This window comes from Oryx dammah, unplaced genomic scaffold (assembly GCF_014754425.2).
Source record: "Oryx dammah isolate SB20612 unplaced genomic scaffold, SCBI_Odam_1.1 HiC_scaffold_21, whole genome shotgun sequence".
Lineage (NCBI taxonomy): Eukaryota > Metazoa > Chordata > Mammalia > Artiodactyla > Bovidae > Oryx > Oryx dammah.
The window spans coordinates 37,429,720-37,447,195 of record NW_024070205.1 but is presented as its reverse complement, the minus strand read 5'-3'; the positions used below and the strand labels follow the sequence as shown (position 1 = coordinate 37,447,195).

General features: G+C 43.7%; 1 protein-coding gene across 2 annotated transcripts in view; it reads right to left on the bottom strand.

Annotated features, from left to right (window-relative positions):
* Window positions 1-17,476, bottom strand: part of PEX14 (peroxisomal biogenesis factor 14) — a 143,031-nt gene that overhangs the window by 122,301 nt on the left and 3,254 nt on the right. Inside the window, exon 2 of one of the 2 annotated variants that reach the window (XM_040263407.1) lies at window positions 6,566-6,613. In XM_040263407.1, coding sequence (XP_040119341.1) covers window positions 6,566-6,613 — 48 coding nt within the window. Of the gene's footprint in view, window positions 1-6,565; window positions 6,614-17,476 lie in introns of those variants that run through there. The other variant, XM_040263408.1, reaches the window with a different exon arrangement.

Below are 17,476 nucleotides of genomic sequence, written 5' to 3'. Positions count from 1 at the left end.
CATGTGGGAGACCTGGGTTCGATACCTGAGTTGGGAAGATCCCCTGGAGAAGGTAACAGCTACCCACTCCAGTATTCTGGCCTGGAGAATTCCATGAACAGAAGAGCCTGGCGGGCTACAGTACATGGGGTCACAAAGAGTCAGACACAACTGAGCGGCTTTCACTTTTTCAAAGAATGAAGCTGGTGACAAGATTAAAAACCCAATTCCCCGATCACTGTGCCTCTAAAAAAAGGCACTTGTGCACTCAGCTTGCCAGTTCCCACATCTCCAGAAGGAGGACACTGCTCAGTTATCCAAAAGTTGGGCCTCTTGATTACCGGAACTACAGCAAATATAAAGTATTACCACGAAAGCAGGAACCCAAAATATAAACAAAGCTGAACACCAATTTCAAATTCCATTTCTCTAATTATTACTCCTAAGAGTTTCGATTCATCTAATAATTATTTGCAAAAGGATATCTTAAAACAGGAAAAAAAAAAAAAAACACCTCTTCATTTACCTGGAGGAGGAAACAACTTAAAGGGCACCGCCTGGTCTATTCAATAAACCTCCTAGGTCTGTAATAGGAAGGACGGAGCAGGAAGAGGCAGTAATTTCAAAATCAGTAAGTAGCCTAGAGATTAGAGAGAAGCCACCAGAGACAGAATGAGGCTTTTCTCAGGTTCAACCATTTCAGCATTTAGTTCTCACCAGTTTCCTCCCCCAATCCACAGGACAGGCAGGAATCTCAGGCTCCCTCCTGACAAGGGGTGTCAGTGTTAAAGAGCAATGTTTTGGGGGATTGGGGAAGGAGGAAAGCCAACATTTCCTCCAATCTGCAGTGCCTGGACCTCCGGTCCCAAATCTGGAGTCAGGACACACGACATGCCGGGGGTGTACCACAAGCCCCACCCTCTGGGTGTTTACATTTAATTTAGATTCCAAGTTTCTTACAGCAGCTGTGAGGGGTGCCTTGTGCCTTTCATAAAGTAAGCACCAAAACCGGCAGATGGCTCACTTTTTACAAATAAATAGAGCAGATTTAGGGTTATCCCTACAACATCATTGGAGAAGGCGATGGCACCCCACTCCAGTGTTCTTGCCTGGAGAATCCCAGGGACGGGGGAGCCTGGTGGGCTGCCGTCTCTGGGGTTGCACAGAGTCGGACACGACTGAAGCGACCTAGTAGCAGCAGCAGCAGCAGCTACATCATCATCCCCAGTCACCTGCCTCCAAGCAGACCCTGAGTGGGAAACAGATGGAAATCACAGCTCAGTGGAGCAAACCTAACTCTGTTACACTCACAGAAATGAACCATTACAAACTCTTTAGATAATAATGCTTAATACTTTAGATTTGCCATATTTATTTTTCCTGGAAAAATGACAATTTCCTAAAATCTAAGTGGCTAGTGTCACTACTCCATGCTTATAAAATTCTTTCATGAATACAATGTTAAAATCAATTTTACTCTGCCAAGTGCTTTGAACTTTATAAAATAAATATATATGTATTGTATGTTCTATACATACATACACACATACACACATTTCACATGAGTATACACAAAGAAATGCACTGGGCACGTGAATGTCATCTTTCAGAAATGTTTTGGTGGGGAAAAAACATGAGAATCACCTACAGACCGTGAGCCCACCAACAAGTTTAGCCAAGTGTTGGAACCACAAAAGACACAAGTGTGGGGAAGACTGTGCCAGAGGTGCCTGCAAGAGGTTTCCAGGAGACAGGCGACCGGCCATGGCTCTTCTCCTAAAGAGGAGCTCCCTGAATTCACCAAGATTTTTTAGATTTTACTTTTTGGCCACATCACACGGCATGTGGGATCTTAGTTCCCCAACAAGGGATCAAATCCTTTCCCCCCTCACCCCCACCCTTCGTACTAGAAGCACAGAGTCTTAACTACTGTACCACCAGGGAAGTCCCTTAAAAGACTTTTGATTGCCAGCCTCTGGTTAACTGACTTAAAAACCAAAGAGAAAATCTTAGGTGTCCAGGTATGAGGTAGAAGAGCTCCCCAAGAAGGGTGGAGATCAAACACATGAACCACCCACCCAACCCCTTCACCCCAGGCAAGGCTCTGTCTTAGCCTCCGGGAGAAACCTGAGGAGACACGATACTTCTGTACTTCAAATATGTGGAGCCTAAAAAATTAAAATTAAAAACTAGAACTCAGAGGAGGGTGGGAGGAATGGGAGAAAACGATCAAAAGGAGCAAAATTCCAGTTATAGAATAATTAAGTCATGGGGAAGTAATTCAGCATACCAAAAAACATTAATCCTAGGGAAGGTGATAGGAGAAGGCAATGGAACCCCACTCCAGTACTCTTGCCTGGAAAATCCCATGGACGGAGGAGCCTGGTAGGCTGCCGTCTATGGGGTCACACAGAGTCGAACACGACTGAAGCGCCTTGGCAGCAGCACCAGGGAAGGTGATAAAGTAGAACTGCCATCATCATTTATAAAGGAACATTAGCTGTTGTTTGAGGTTATTTTGGTAGAGGGTGCAGAAAAAGGACAGAAACAAAAACAAAACCTATACCTACAGGTCAGAGGAAGAGAAGACAGCAGAAGACTCACCCATTAGAAACAAGTTGGTTTCAAAGAGCAAAATGCTGAAATTCTAGTTTAGCCCAGATCCACAGGCATTATATAAAGTACATAAGCAACTGTACTGCTGAACACTGAGGAACCTGTACTGAAAAAAGTGAGCAGACCGTAAATGAAACCGTATTTACAGCTGCTTCAAATACCCTCAACCTGTATGACTGGAAGGACTCTAAGATTACTTAAGCCCTGCTTCTGTATCAAAGCAAGGGAGGAACTCGATGCAGACAATCGTCCGGCCATTCTTAAAGGTTTATCAACTAGGCAGGAGCATGTGATCCTGGCAGAGCAGTGCGGGGACCAGCCCAGAGCCTCTGCGACGGCTTGAGCATGTGCCCACATAGGTGATGAGAAAAGCCAGGTCTGCAGGAAATTTACAGGTTTTGAGCAGGTCTGGGGGAAGCTAGAGGTCAGTACTCTGGAGCTTGTCCTGGGAGGCAAAGCTCAGTGAACAAAGTGTAAAGAAAAAGTAATCAGCCATTTTAACTCTGGCAAAGAGTTCTGTCATTAACCATCAGAGAATTTCAGTGGGGAGTTCACAGAATTTATCAAGGGGAGTCTGTTCACCAATCACCACCCCAAGGACATCATGACATTACAGAGCAATCACCCCACTAATACGGCCAGAGTTGCTGGGTTGGTTCTTTAGCGAGGGGAGGAGGTCTGCAGGGGCAAGAGAAGGTAACGCGCAGTGTCACTACGCAGCCAGAATCAAGACGAGGGGATGGCTATACACACAAGTGTGCCAATTAGAGACCACAAGGTGGTGCAGTGGTAAAGAATCCGCTTGCCAATGAAGGAAACGCAGCAGACTCGGGTTCAATCCCTGGGTCAGGAAGATCCCATGAAGGAGGAAATGTCAACCCACTCCAGTATTCTTGCCTAGGAAAGCCCATGCACAGAGGAGCCTGGCGGGCTACAGTCCGTAGGATCTCAAAAGAGTCAGACATGAATGAGCCTACTTATCAACTCAAAATCACAAGCCAGCTTTTAGGGTCCAGAGAGGACAGAAATGAAAACCAGGTCCTCCTTTCCTAGAAACAGAGCAAAGCAGTAGGGCAGACACCTCCATGCATCTGCCTAACAACATCAAATGCACTATGCCGACTCCTTAGTACAGCCTCTCTTTTAATAAAGGGGAAAATTACCCCAAAGTGCTCATCTAGTTCTGAAGACAAAGAACAAGATTATTTGCCTTCAGCATCCCAAGCTTAGCCTTATTAGTATAGAGAACAGGCATCTTTCATTTAGGAATTTTGTGGAAAATATGCACTCCATTTGGTTAAAAACAAAACCAGAAATAACTGAGCATGGTGTTCCCTCCAACACTGGACTATCCTATTCCTCCAGCCCTGGCCTCGAGTTTCACATAAACCATCCCTAAGGAACCCCCCACCCACCAGAGAACTCTTCCTTCTCTGAATAATGAAGGCTCTCTTATACTCCCAGCCAGGCAATTCTGCACCAAATTATATACAATTTTGTACTGTTTGCTAAAATTATATACAACCTTGTGCCATTTGCTAATTGTCTTGCATGTAACAAATGCATTTTCTTCCCCAAATAAGATATATAAATTACTTAGGAAGAAGGCTTAGCTTTATTCTTCAATTGTCTGCTCCTCCTGAGTACCCAGGAGACAGCTAACACATACAGCCTAAGGAATCTCCCTGGGGGGTGGGAGTGAGGGTATAGCTAGGCCCTTGGGCTGAGTGCTAGGGGGCTTTCTGTGGGTGGGTGCCCCATCACCTCTCTGGTACCTTGTAACTCTCTCTACCCTGCTGCCAGTTCGCAGCGGCTCGTCCTGTCCCCCTGACCAGCCACACAAGGCACCACTGGCCCTCGGCAGCCTCTCTGCCTGGCACCCTCCTGCCGCCTCTCCCAAGAGGCAGAAGTAGCTCACACAAGAGCATACAACTCGGCTGGTGCCCTCATTTAATCAGGCTGCTGCAAATGGTTGGCCAAAAGCAATAAGGGCATGACTGAGAGACTGTGGGAGTTTAATATAAAAAAATTAATAAAAAAAGAAGGGAAGGAGGAAGGGTCTACCTTTTAATAGGGCCCTAATTACCCAACTCATAGGATCAACCCAAATGAGATGGGAGTTTATTTCGGGGGTTTTTTTTAATTATTGTTTTTTTATATATATATAAATTGCTGCTATGTGTTTTCTTTCCTCTGAGCAATTATGCAGCAAGTATGTAAAGAGGGGAAAAAATATTAATTAAATATAAGGTAATTGTGGAGTTGGCCTGGAGAGAATGAGTCTGAACTCTGGACGATCTCTGGCTACTAGGGTTTGAAGACTGCTCAGGGCCTCCCAGAAAAGAAAGAAATAAAAATACAAGCAACCAACATGCAGATGCCGAATGCAGCAGGAAACGAGCAGTGCACAGAAACATTAGCAGAGCAAAAGGGCCACAGGGCTCCAAGCACCCAATAGTCAGCGATGCCACCAACTGCTCAGGGCTCCATGCTAGAAAGAACGCCCAAAAGATGGTCCAGCCGCTCTTCTGGTGATCAGTAGTTAAATGAGTAGATAAAAATGTGAAAAGAGACTGAGGAATAAAGGACTGAAGAGGATTAGAGTGTTCAATTTGAACTTTAGTCCAAAGTCAACCACAACTTCAGTCTGAGGGGCACTGAGGCAGGCCCCACGGGAAACAAGCTCCCAACCTAAGGGACTGGCCGAGCAAAGCCTCCTCTGGCTTTCACACCACCGAGACCACAAGGAAGAGCCCACGCAATACCAAAAGAGGGAAATGAAGCCACTAGGGGAGTGGCGAGAAGGGAGCCATCCTTGGGAAGAGCAGGTGACATGCAGGACAAGAGTGGCTCTCTCCACCAGTCCCGCAGGGCTGGCGCCACCCGGGCCTTCCTCCAGCTCAGCCAGATCCAACTCACCTCCTGCCTTGGAAAGTCTTAGCACAGGCCGGGATTCAGACTTGTTCATACCAGTAAGGGCCTCACGTCACCTCCTCCCATACCTCCAGAAGGAGAGGGAAGGAAAACAGGTAAAACTACAGGCCCTGCTGAAACAAAAGCTTGGAGGTATATCCCTAAGCTTGCTATCACTATTCAGTGAAAGAAAAAGCTCTGCGAAGTTAAACGTAAAGCTGGCCCCTCTGTAAAACTTCTCTGGAGAACAAGTCTTTTTTTTTTTTTTTTTGGCTGTGACGCAGTCTGTGGAATCTTAGTTCCCCAATCAGGGATTGAACCCAGGCTCCAGCAATGAGAGTGCAGAGTCTTAACCACTGGACTGCCAGGGAATTTCCAGTACAGAAAAGGGCTTAATATTCAGCCAAGAGGATTTGCAGTAGGCCTTGAAACGCAAAACAGAAAATGGGGCAGGCACTCAGGCCAAGACCACCAAGGCAAACGCACTGTGTAAAGAGAATTAGCTTCAGCACTTAGTAGGCCTCTTCCCTATCAATTGTGTTAGCAGAGAATGTTGGTAGTGAGCATCACAAACCTAATTACAGGCCAGGCAGAAACAGAACTCTCTCTCTCTTATCTGTTCTTCAAAGGCCACTTGAAGTGCCCTCACTCTGAGGAACAGAATGGCTATTTCAGACAATCAAGCAGCTCAGCTCCTTGGTCAGGTCCAGCAACCTCGCTTCAGCTCAGCCACCATAGGTTTTGGGCGTCCCACTGATTAACAAGAAATAAATGGTGCATCACCAGACCAGGGGTGGGTGCTCCTCATTCCAGAAAAGACCAGGCTTTACTAAGAGGGAATCTCGCTAACCTCTGCATGCCTGAAAAGCAGTCAGAAGTGAGAGGTCGCTGATGGGCTGGGTCTCCACAGAACACCTCCACTCCTATATTCGGGGGCACTACTGACGCATGACTATAGGATCATCAGGCTTCTTTAAACTCAGCGTTTTGATTAACAGAGAATCATACTACATATTTTAATTAATAGAGACTCATACTATATATCGTGGCTTCTTACCAGCGGCTCTCGAGGCACCACATTTTCACTTCCTGGAGCAGAGCTTGGCTGCAAAGAAAAATAAAAACAAAAGTAAGATTGCAGTGCCACCCAATGGACATCAAAAAACCAAAGGCGTGCCATTCTGGAGCGACCCACACAAACAACTACTTCTGGCACTTCTCACCCGTTTCCATATGCAGAGAGGTCTGTGGTGGGTTCCTTGTAAGAAGTAGCCCGAGAAGCCCAAATTTGCTAGAGAACATGGAGACAGGGCTTCCAGGTTCAGGTTCACAGTCACAACACCTCAAGAAGGCTGAATTTGGCTTCAGGGGGCCCAGGCAGCTGAGTAGCAGCGGCTGGGGACCATCATGAAACCCACAGCAATAGCAAAGTCCACAAAAGGTGTTAAGTGAGCCAAACTTTCCTTTTGCCATCTCTGCCCACGGCCGCCCTCCACACTGACCAGCAAGCAGAGCAAAAGTGAAGAACCAGATCCAGCCACAAGGGGGCCCCAGTTGCCTACACTCAGCATCTACCTGGAGCCAAGGAAGCAGTAAACCATGAACACTGGTTCCTATTACCACCTGTCGCTCAGGATACCAATCCCCAGGAGAAAAGAAAGTCGGGTTTTTGAAAATAAGCTAGTGACAAGCTGACAGATAAACAGACCAACCCGCAGGCAGCATGTGGCCCACTCGCCTGATCTTAGTCTGTTTCTTTCTCTGGATCTCTCCCCTCACCCTCAAATTTACCTTCAACCCTTAGCTGACATGGCCACAGCTCAGAGAAAGGGAGAGACAAGAGACAGAGACAGACAACCTAGGAGGAAATCTACAAATCTCCAAAGGAAGAAAACAAGCAGCTTGAGAGAGTCATGATTAGTTTACTGTTACTGATGTTCAAACCAATTCCCAATTATCCACAGATAATATCCAGACAAATGAGCTAATCTGTGGAGCCAGCCTCCAAACTCCTCCCAGCTGGATCAGATGGCAAGTGCTAAGCCTTCTGGGTAAAAGAATGGAAGTGGAGAGAGGAAAGAGTCCAGTCCACAGAGGGTCCCCAAAGATTCCTCATGCCCAGCTGCTCCCACACAGGGAGGAGGCAAGGACTCTGCTGGAAGGACCCTACCACTTCATCCGAAGTCCTTCTCAAGAGCCCCTTCTTCCCTAGGACAAGAAGGTCAGCCAGCATAAGATTAGAAAGTATGGAAAGTAACTGGAAACCTGAACGTGCTCCCCTCCCTCCTAAAGCTCCAGGCATCCACAAGCTGATGCATTTAGGGCTCCAGCCCACACCTCTCTTGAGTTCTACAACTTCCTGCCTTCTCCTGGACTTAACAAATCCCATAGCAGATTCATAATCCTCTCCCTCCACCACATATGACCTCTTCTGCTTTCCCTATCTGGGTGAAAGTCAACCTTCCACCAAAATACGCAAACTAGAATCCAAAAGACCACCCTGGGCAGCACCTCCCCTCACCTGCCAGAGCAAACACCATATCAAGTCTTTCCATATGCCCTCCTAAACATCCGTGGAATCAGGCCATCCACTTTGCTCCATTTCTTCCAACGTCACTTAAGTCCAAGCTTTCAAAAACCCCTGCCTGGACCACTGCCATAGCCTTCTCATCAGCTCACTCACATCCATGCTGGCTCTCTTCTAATTCAGTTTCCACCCTGCAAGCAGACTCTCTCTTCAAAACAATACTCTGATCTCATCCACCCAACTACCCCAGTAAAAAACAATGACTCTAATACAGATAAACCATCTCAGTTTGGCCATGTGTCTCCTCTGACATACTAGGTCTGGCACCACATTCCCCAGCTCTGCCCACAACGCACACACTTGCCTTTTCTTCCTCTGTCAAGGGGCCTTTGCACCAGCTGTTCCTTCCCTTCTCTCTGACGGCTTAACTTCTTCAGATGCCAGCTAAGTCACTCTTGGGAAAGCATTCCTTCTCTGACAGGAGAATATCTGTATATTCAAATCTTCTGAATATATACTCACATCGTGTACCTCTCCACGGTACTCCACACCTCTCCTCTCCTCTTGGACTAAGCCAAACTGCAATTTTAAGTGTGTGATATCCGACTGATGTCTGTGTCCTCACCGGATTATATACTCCAAGTGGGCAGAAACTGTGTCTGCTCATCACTGTATCCCTGGGTCAGTATCAGGCACACGTTATGTGCTTGTTTGCTTAGTCGTGTCCAACTCTCTTTTGTGACCCTTTGGACTATAGCCCACCAGGCTCCTCTGCCCATTGAATTCTCCAGGCAAGAATACTGGAGTGGGTTGCCATTTCCTCCTAGAGGGGATCGTCCCAATCCGGGGATCAAACTCGCTTCTCCGTGTCTCCTACATTGCAGGTAAATTCTTCACCTGCTGAGCCACAGACCTTCCACAGATATTTGCTGAATGAATGAGCGGGCAACAAAGAGCAGAATGGATTGGGTTTGAACAGATTATATAAAGTTCATTGCCTTCTTGAGGGCTTCCTTCAGTCCATCTGGTAAATATTAAGTGCAAACATTTACTTAGCTCCTTCTTTATTTCATTCTCACAATAAATGTATGGAAGTATTGCTGATGAGGAAACTGAGGCAAGGGAGGTTAAAGAACCTGCCTATGATGACTCAGCTAAAAGGACGGGTACCAAAAGGACTGGAGCACTTCTACTTAATCAAAATAATCAAGTTTTGTTTAGACCACATTTTATTAAGCAACAACCTTAATGCTACCCCATAAATAATAAATGTAAGTTATTTAACTAGATGGAACTAACACAAACAGCTCTATTATTCAGGAAGTCTCATTCTGATTTAAACTAAAACTTTCTTCCTGAGATACAACTAATCACTGTGAATCATACCTCCAAGGAACTTCCCTTTAAATTAGTTCATCCCCTGAACAGCTAATATTTGCCAGAGGAAAAAGTTTAAACCATACACAGCACCAAAGAAGTCTGTTTCATCATATATGCTTTTGTACCTTTTTATGTGAGCCATGTAAATATACTCTGCTTTAAAAAATTTAAAAAGGAAGCTCCCTTCTCATCCCAACAGCCTCCTCTTCCTTGGGGACCCACCACTGATGCTGGCTCCTTACAGAGTCTTTCTGGGATATTCAAAGTATGTAAGAAGCACAGCCCCACCAAGGAGCTTAAATAGCAACACTCTCTGAGTTCCTCAAACTTTGGCTTCACAGAGCCTTCTAGGGTCTCAGCACACCAAAGCCTGACTTCCAAGACCGTTCTCGGGGCTGCCAAGAAAGGAGCAAGCATTTCCCCACATTGTATTCCAACTCACTGCTCTGTGAGGTCAGTCAGACCTCACAGTGACCTCACAAATGACTTCTTACCAATCTGAGAATTGCCTAATACGATTATTTTCCAGGTGATTCTCTAGCTCATGTTGAAATACCTGTGTTCTTTAGAAAACTATTTCTTGATAACCAGGACAGGCATCATTCATCCTTGCTACTCTGCATGTGGATGTCCTTATGACACCATCTGAAATTCTTCATTATATAACTTGTTTACTAATGTCTGTCCCTGCTAGTTTTCAGTTCCTTGAAGGCAGGCACTTTACCACCTTGGTGAAGGCTGATCTTCAGCACTTAGAATGTAACTGGTATCGATACTCAATTAATATGTACTTAATTAATTTTTTAGTTAAAAGAGTAAAACAAAGGAACCACTTCATATACATAAGCCAAAACGAAGCAGGCAAAGGACAATGCCAGTGTCTTTCCCTGCAGCATTTCACCACCAACAAAATACAAACCTGGCCAGTCTCAAAGCAATGTCATGACCCAGTAGATCTCAACTCTGGGGTGGAATCACCCCCAGACAGGCATTTAAAAGTGTGTGGAGGTGTTTCTGGCTGTCACAGTGACCAGAGAGCCCCACAGGCATTTAGAAGGCAGGGGTCTGGGGGACTAAATGTCCCACAGTGGACACAATGAAGGACTGCTCCATTCAAAACACCAATCGGACCCCTGGAAGAATCCTAATAAGTCCACTTCCTTATGACGGGGAGGACTCACTCCCATCTTTAACATGCAGCTCAGACATGGTTTTGAAAGAGGGGTAAGGTCTGAGCAGCCAAACTGCTTGTCAGAAGCTGAACCAAGTCCACAAGATCCATGAGTCTCACCAGTCCAGCTTTATTCAAGAATTTAGCTCAATTAAAAAATACAAATATCAAATCATGTTGTATACCTGAAATTAATATAATGCTGTATGTCAAGTAAAAAACCTCAATAAATTTTAAAAATAGAACTTTCCTGGGGTTTCAGTGGCTAAGACACCATGCTCCCAGTTCAGGGGGCTTAGGTTCGATCCCTGGTCAGGGAACCAGACCCCACATGCCACAACTGAGAGTCTGCACGCCACAACTAAAGATCCCATGTGCAACAACCAAGACCCTACACAGCCAAATAAATTAAAGATTTTCTTTTAAAAAATAATTCAAAGGAAAACATGATCACAGTAAGGACAGAAATGTGAGGTATAAGAAGAAAGTAGGACTTCTAGAGATGAAGAAACATATTTGAAATAGAAATTTCACTGAATGGTAATGACAGTAGATTAGCTACTACAGGGAAAAAAGTAAGTGCACTTGAAAACACTGCAGCAGAAACAGATTAAAATGAAGGATGGTGGAGGACCCCAAAGAGAAAACTATTTGAATAATGACTGAAAATTTTCTAAGTTTGATGAAAACTAGAAACTCACAGATCCAGAAGCTCAACAAACCCCAAGCAGAACAAACACATAAGTATACTAAAGTACACCATAACCAAATTCTAAAAATATGAAAAGGGAAAAATATTATAAGCAGCCAGAAAAAAAAGAGAAACATTACCTACACATATTAATCAAGATTAAAAATGACTTCAGACTTCTGATCAAATACTGTGCAGGACAAAAGAAAAACAAAGAAACAATAGGATAGTATCTTTGGCTCTTCCTCAGCACTGCCCACTTTACAGAGGTGACAGCCATCAGGGCCACCTTCAGACCCCTCGTGAGGCTCGTCAAAAAGAGGACCAAGAAGTTGAACCCACACCAGTCATATTGATATGTCTAAATTAAGTGGAACTGATGGAAACCCAGAGGCACTGACAACAGGGTGCTCAAGAAACTCAAGGGCCAGATACAAGTGCCCAACGCTGGTTACGGGAGCAACAAGAACATGAAGGTCGTACTGCCCAGTGGCTTCCGGAAGTTCCTGGTCCACAACTTCAGGGAGCCTGAAATGCTGCAACCTTCCTGTGCTTAGGTTACTCACACGTCTCCTCCAAGGACTCAAAGCCAGTGTGGAAAGAGCAATCCTGCCGGCCCTGAGAGTCACCAATCCTACGCCAGGCCGCCCAGCAGAGAAATGAACAGACAGCTAGTCTGCACATTGCGTTTGTGTTAATAAAACCACAAAAACTTGGCCATCTGGCATTTCAAAAAAAAAAATATCTTTAAAATGCCCACAGAGGGCAGGCCTGGAATTCTATATCTAATTAAATTCTTTCAAAAATGAATACAAATTAAAGACTTTTTCAAAAGGAAAAAGAGGCAGTGGTCGTCAACAGTATACTTGTACCACAAAAAACGTTAAAAGAAATTCTTTAAGCAGAAGAAAAACAATACGGGATGGAAACTTAATCTACATGAAAGAAGAACGTTAGAAATGGTCAACATGTTAGCAAAGATATTTTTATTTTTAAGATAATTTAAATGTAATGTGAGGTTTATGTCATATGTAGTAGTAAAATCTATGACACATAGTATAATGGATAAAAGGGAAAACTGAAGCATATTTCTGTTAGGTTCTTATATGTGAATTATTTAATAGTATGTCATTTGAAAATAGGCCGTGGTAACTTAAAGTAACATATTGTAAACCTTAGAGCAATCACTAATTAGTAAAAAAAAGATAGTAATAATAATTGGTAGGGTACAGCTAAATCAACAGTAGAGATAAAATGAAATCCAAAAAATAATTCAATCCAAGAGAAGACAAAAAAAAAAGAGAAAACAAAAAACAGATGGAAAAAAAAAAAAAAGCAAGATGGCAGACTTAAACTCGAGGGCTTCCCTTGTGGCTCAGACGGTAAAGCGTCTGCCTACAATGCGGGAGACCCGGGTTTGAACCCTGGGTAGGGAAGTTCCCCTGGAGAAGGAAATGGCAACCCACTCCAGTATTCTTGCCTGGAAAATCCCATGGACGGAGGAGCCCAGTAGGCTACAGTCCATGGGATCGCAATGAGTTGGACACGACTGAGCGACTTCACGTCAGACTTAAACCCAACCACATTCGTATTTACCTTGAGTACAAATGAAACACTCCTATCAAGAGGCAGAGACTGTCAGACTAAGTGGTGAGAAAACCCAAGCCCCATTTTAAACAAAATGACACACACAGCTCAAAAGCCAAAGGATGGGCAGTGACAGACCATACAAACACTAATCACCCGAAAGCTGCACTGGCAACACTGGTCTCAGACAGCTTCACACTAACAGATATTTCCACTGATAAACAAGGACACTTTCAAAATAAGAGCTAATCAAGAAGACAAAATAATCACAGAAAAAATATGCTGAACTCGGAGCATGTTAAAAACCAGAGACATAACTTTGCTGACAAGTGTCTGTATAGGCAAAGCTATGGTTTTTCCAGTAATCGTGTATGGATGTGAGAGTTGGACCATAAAGAAAGCTGAGCACTGAAGAATTGAGGCTTTTGAACTGTGGTGTTGGAGACGACTCTTGAGAGCCCCTTGGACTGCAAGGAGATCAAACCAGTCAATCCTAAAGGAAATCAGTTCTGAATATTCACTGGAAGGACTGAAGCTGAAGCTCCAATACTGTGACCACCTGATGTGAAGAACTGACCCACTGGAGAAGACCCTGATGCTGGGCAAGATTGAAGGCAGGAGAAAGGGATGACAGAGGATGCAATGGTTGGATGGCATCACCAACATGATGTACGTGAGTTTGAGCAAGCTCCGGGAGTTGGTGATAGAGAGGGAAGCCTGGAATGCTGCAGTCGATGGGGTCATAAAGAGTCAGACACAACTGAGTGACTGAACTGAACCGAAAGAAAATGAAAACACAACGCATCTAAATTTGTGGAATGCAACTAAAGCTGTGCTTAGAAGGAAGTTTACAGTTTTAGTGACTTTAGAAAAGAAGCTAGAGAAAGAACAAGTGAACCCAAAGTAAACAGAAAGAAAGAAAATTCAAAACTTAAAAACAACAGAGGAAAATCAATAAAATAAAAACCGATTTTCTGAGGAATACTAAGACTGATAAATCTGTAGCCAGATTGATCAATTTTTTAAAAGAGACAATATTTTCCAATAGTAGGAATGAAAAGGGGGAAATCTCTGCATATTTTATAGACATCTAAAAGATACGGGAGGGCTACAACTACTGATCCTGTGTGACGACAGCCCATGCCCCACAGGAGAAGCCACTACAAGAAGCCCCAAAACCACAACGAAGAGTAGCCCCCACTCGCCGCAACTAGAGGAAGCTGCACAAGGCAACAAAGACCCAGAGCAGCCAAAAACAAAATAAAGAATTAACTTCTCTTTAAATAAAAGTTAACAGAGGGACTTCCCTGGCAGTCCAGTGGTTAAGATTTCGCCTTCCAATGCAAGGAATACAGGTTGGATTCCTGGTCAGGGAGCTAAGATCTCGTGGCCAAAAAACCAAACATAACATGGAAATAATACTATAACAAATTCAATAAAGACTATAGAAATGGTCCACAATGGGGAAAAAGAAGAAACCTTTAGAAAAAAAAAAAAAAGGAATATTATGAAACACCTTAAAAACATATTTGACAACTGAAATGATAGCAAATTCCTTGAGAAACATTATGTCAAAGCTGGCCCTAGGAAAAAAACAGAAAGCACAAGTCTTAACCACTGGACTGCCATTGAAGTGCCCAGTAATAGCAGTCTTACACAAACTATTTCAGAAAGTAGAAAAGAAAGGTGAGGGAGTTCCCTGGTGGCCTAGTGGTTAGGATTCTGGGCTTCAACTGCTATGGCCCAGGTTCAATCCCTTGTCTAGAAACTGAGGTCCTGCAAGCTGCATGGCACAGCCAAAAAAAAAAAAGAAAAGAAAAATTCCCACCTCATTCTGATAGGCCAGTATTACCTTGACAGTTAGATACAGATTTCTCTCTCTCTTACTCACACACACACAAACTATAAATCAGTGTCAGTTAGCCCTCCATTTCTACGGATTCAACCAACCACAAATTGTGTAGTATGTTATATACTGTACTGTGTATTTATTGAAAAAGAAATCCAAGTATAAGTGGACCAATGCAGTGCAAACTCATGAGTCAACTATACTTCATTTGCATTAGGAGAAACATATAGGTAACAGATAAATGGAACAGAAGACAGTTTAGAAATTGATTTATTATATACTATTTTTTAATTTTTTTTTCACAAAGGTGGTAAGATCAACAAATGACGCTGGAACAATTGATATTTATATGGGGAAAAACATGAGGCTCAGCCTTTACCAGTATGCCCATGAAAAGAGATGCTTAATGTTATTTGTCATCACAGAAACGCAAAGAAAAACCACAATGAAATACCACTACACACTCACTCAAGCTACACACTCAAACGGCTAAAATTAAAACAGACAGGCAATACCAAGTGTTGGTATGGGTGTAGGGCAATCAGAATGTTCATACATTGTTGGTGGAATGAAGAACAGTACAACTTCACCGAAGCTCCAAAACTTTGGCCATCTGATGTGAAGAGCCAACTCACTGGAAAAGACCCTGATGCTGGGAAAGACTGAAGGCAGAAGGAGAAGGGGAGCAGCAGAGAATGAGATGGTTAGATAGTATCATCAACTCAATGGACAAGGATCTCAGCCAACTGGGCAATCATGGAAGTCAGAGAAGACGGGGTGAGGCAGTCTACGGGGTCGCAAAGAGTCCCACATGACTTAGTGACTAAACAACAAGGACCACAACTTTACGAAACAAGAACGCAACCTATTACAGAGCTCAACATACACTTACCATGTGACCCAGCAGTTACACTTGGGAGGTATTTACCAAGAAAAATGAAAACATGTTTCCACAAACACACATGAATATTTACAGTAGCCCCAAACTAGAACCAACCATGTGGGGAAGAGTCTCCGAGGTGCTTCCCATGCTCCCCATCTCCTGGCATTCATGCCCTTGTGCTGTCCCTTTGAATGTGGGCAGGAACGGTGGCAGGTTTCTGGCCGATACAGTATGCTAATGGTGACAGAGCTCATGTAATTACACATATGAGGTTACATTACGTAAAACTGTAATGTCCATTCACCTTCAAGGAAACAAGCGGCCACTTGGGGGAAACCCATGTGGCAGAAACTGCAGGTGGCCTCTGGCTAACAGCTGCTGACAAAATGGGGTCCTCACGCTGCAGTCCACAAGGAGCCAAATGCTGCCAACAACCATGCGAGCTTGGAAGCAAATCCTTCCCCGGTCAAGACTCAGATGCGACCACAGCCCTGACAGACAGCTTGACTGCTGCCTTGGGAGACACAGCTAAATCGTGTCCTGACTCCTGACCCACAGACACTGCGAGACAACAAATGTGAAGCTGCTAAATGTGTGATAACATTGTTAGACAACAGGCCATTAATATACACCAAATGTCCAAGTGGCGAACAGATCAACTGTGCTGTTGATTTACCTATACAATGGAATACTACACACCAGTAAAAAGTAATGAATTACTGATACATGATGGTGGTGGTGGTTCAGTTGCTCAGTCATGTACAATTCTTACAACCCCATGGACTATAAAGCCCACAAGGATCCTCTGTCCATGGGGTTTCCCAGGCAAGAATACCAGAGTGGGTTGCCACTTCCTTCTTCAAGGGATCTTCCTGACCCAGGGATCAAACCCACATCTCCTGCGCTGCAGGCAGACTCTTTACTGCTAAGCCATATGTACAACAATATAAAATTTCACGAACGCTATTCTGAGCAAAAGAAGTCAGACACAATAGATTACATTATGAATACATTCATGTGTAATTCTAGGAGAGACAAATATAATCTATTAGTGGTAAAAAAGCAGCTCAGATTTCCTGAGGCCAAAGGCTAGGATTTTCTGGGGAAGCAGAGTAAGGGAATGTTTGGGAATATTGGAATTGTTTTGATCTTGACTGTGGTGGTGGTTAAACAGGTATATATATATTTGTCAAAACTGACCACAACACACCTATTTGAATTCCAGGGTAAAGCTTTTGCCCACAAAGACTCAGTCACTCAAAAAGCTATTAACATACGGATATTAAGTCAGGATAGGGGCAACGTTTTGGGGACTGGACAGTAACAGGAGGGACGCCGAAGAGGTTTCTGAGGTCCCGGTTATGTTTGATTGCTTGATCCAAGTACTAGTTACGCAAGATTGTATTCATTCTGTGAACATTCACCAAGCTGTACACATAAGTGGTGGCCTTCCTGGGTGTCTGTTAAACAATAAAAAGGGTTTTTTTCATTTTAAAGGCTAGGGAATCATGCTAAGTTATACTAAAGAGGCAAATCAATGCACTCCCTATTTCTTCACTGGATCCTGAATTTGTTTTTTTATTGGAAACAGTGAACGTGGTCTGTATTAATAAATAATATTTTATCAATACCAAACTTCCTTTGTGATAGTGGTGTCATGGTTATGTAGAGAATAACCTTACTCTTATGAGAGACAAGGTGAAGTATTCTAGAATGAAATACCATGTCTGTAACTATCAAATCCTTCCCAAAGAAAAGAAAAATATAAAGAGACTGAAATAGAGCAAATTCAGCAAAAAGTAAGCAATGCATCTTGTTTGCTTTTATGAGAGTTTTAGAGGAATTCTCTGTATTATTCTTTCAACTTTTCTAATAGGTTG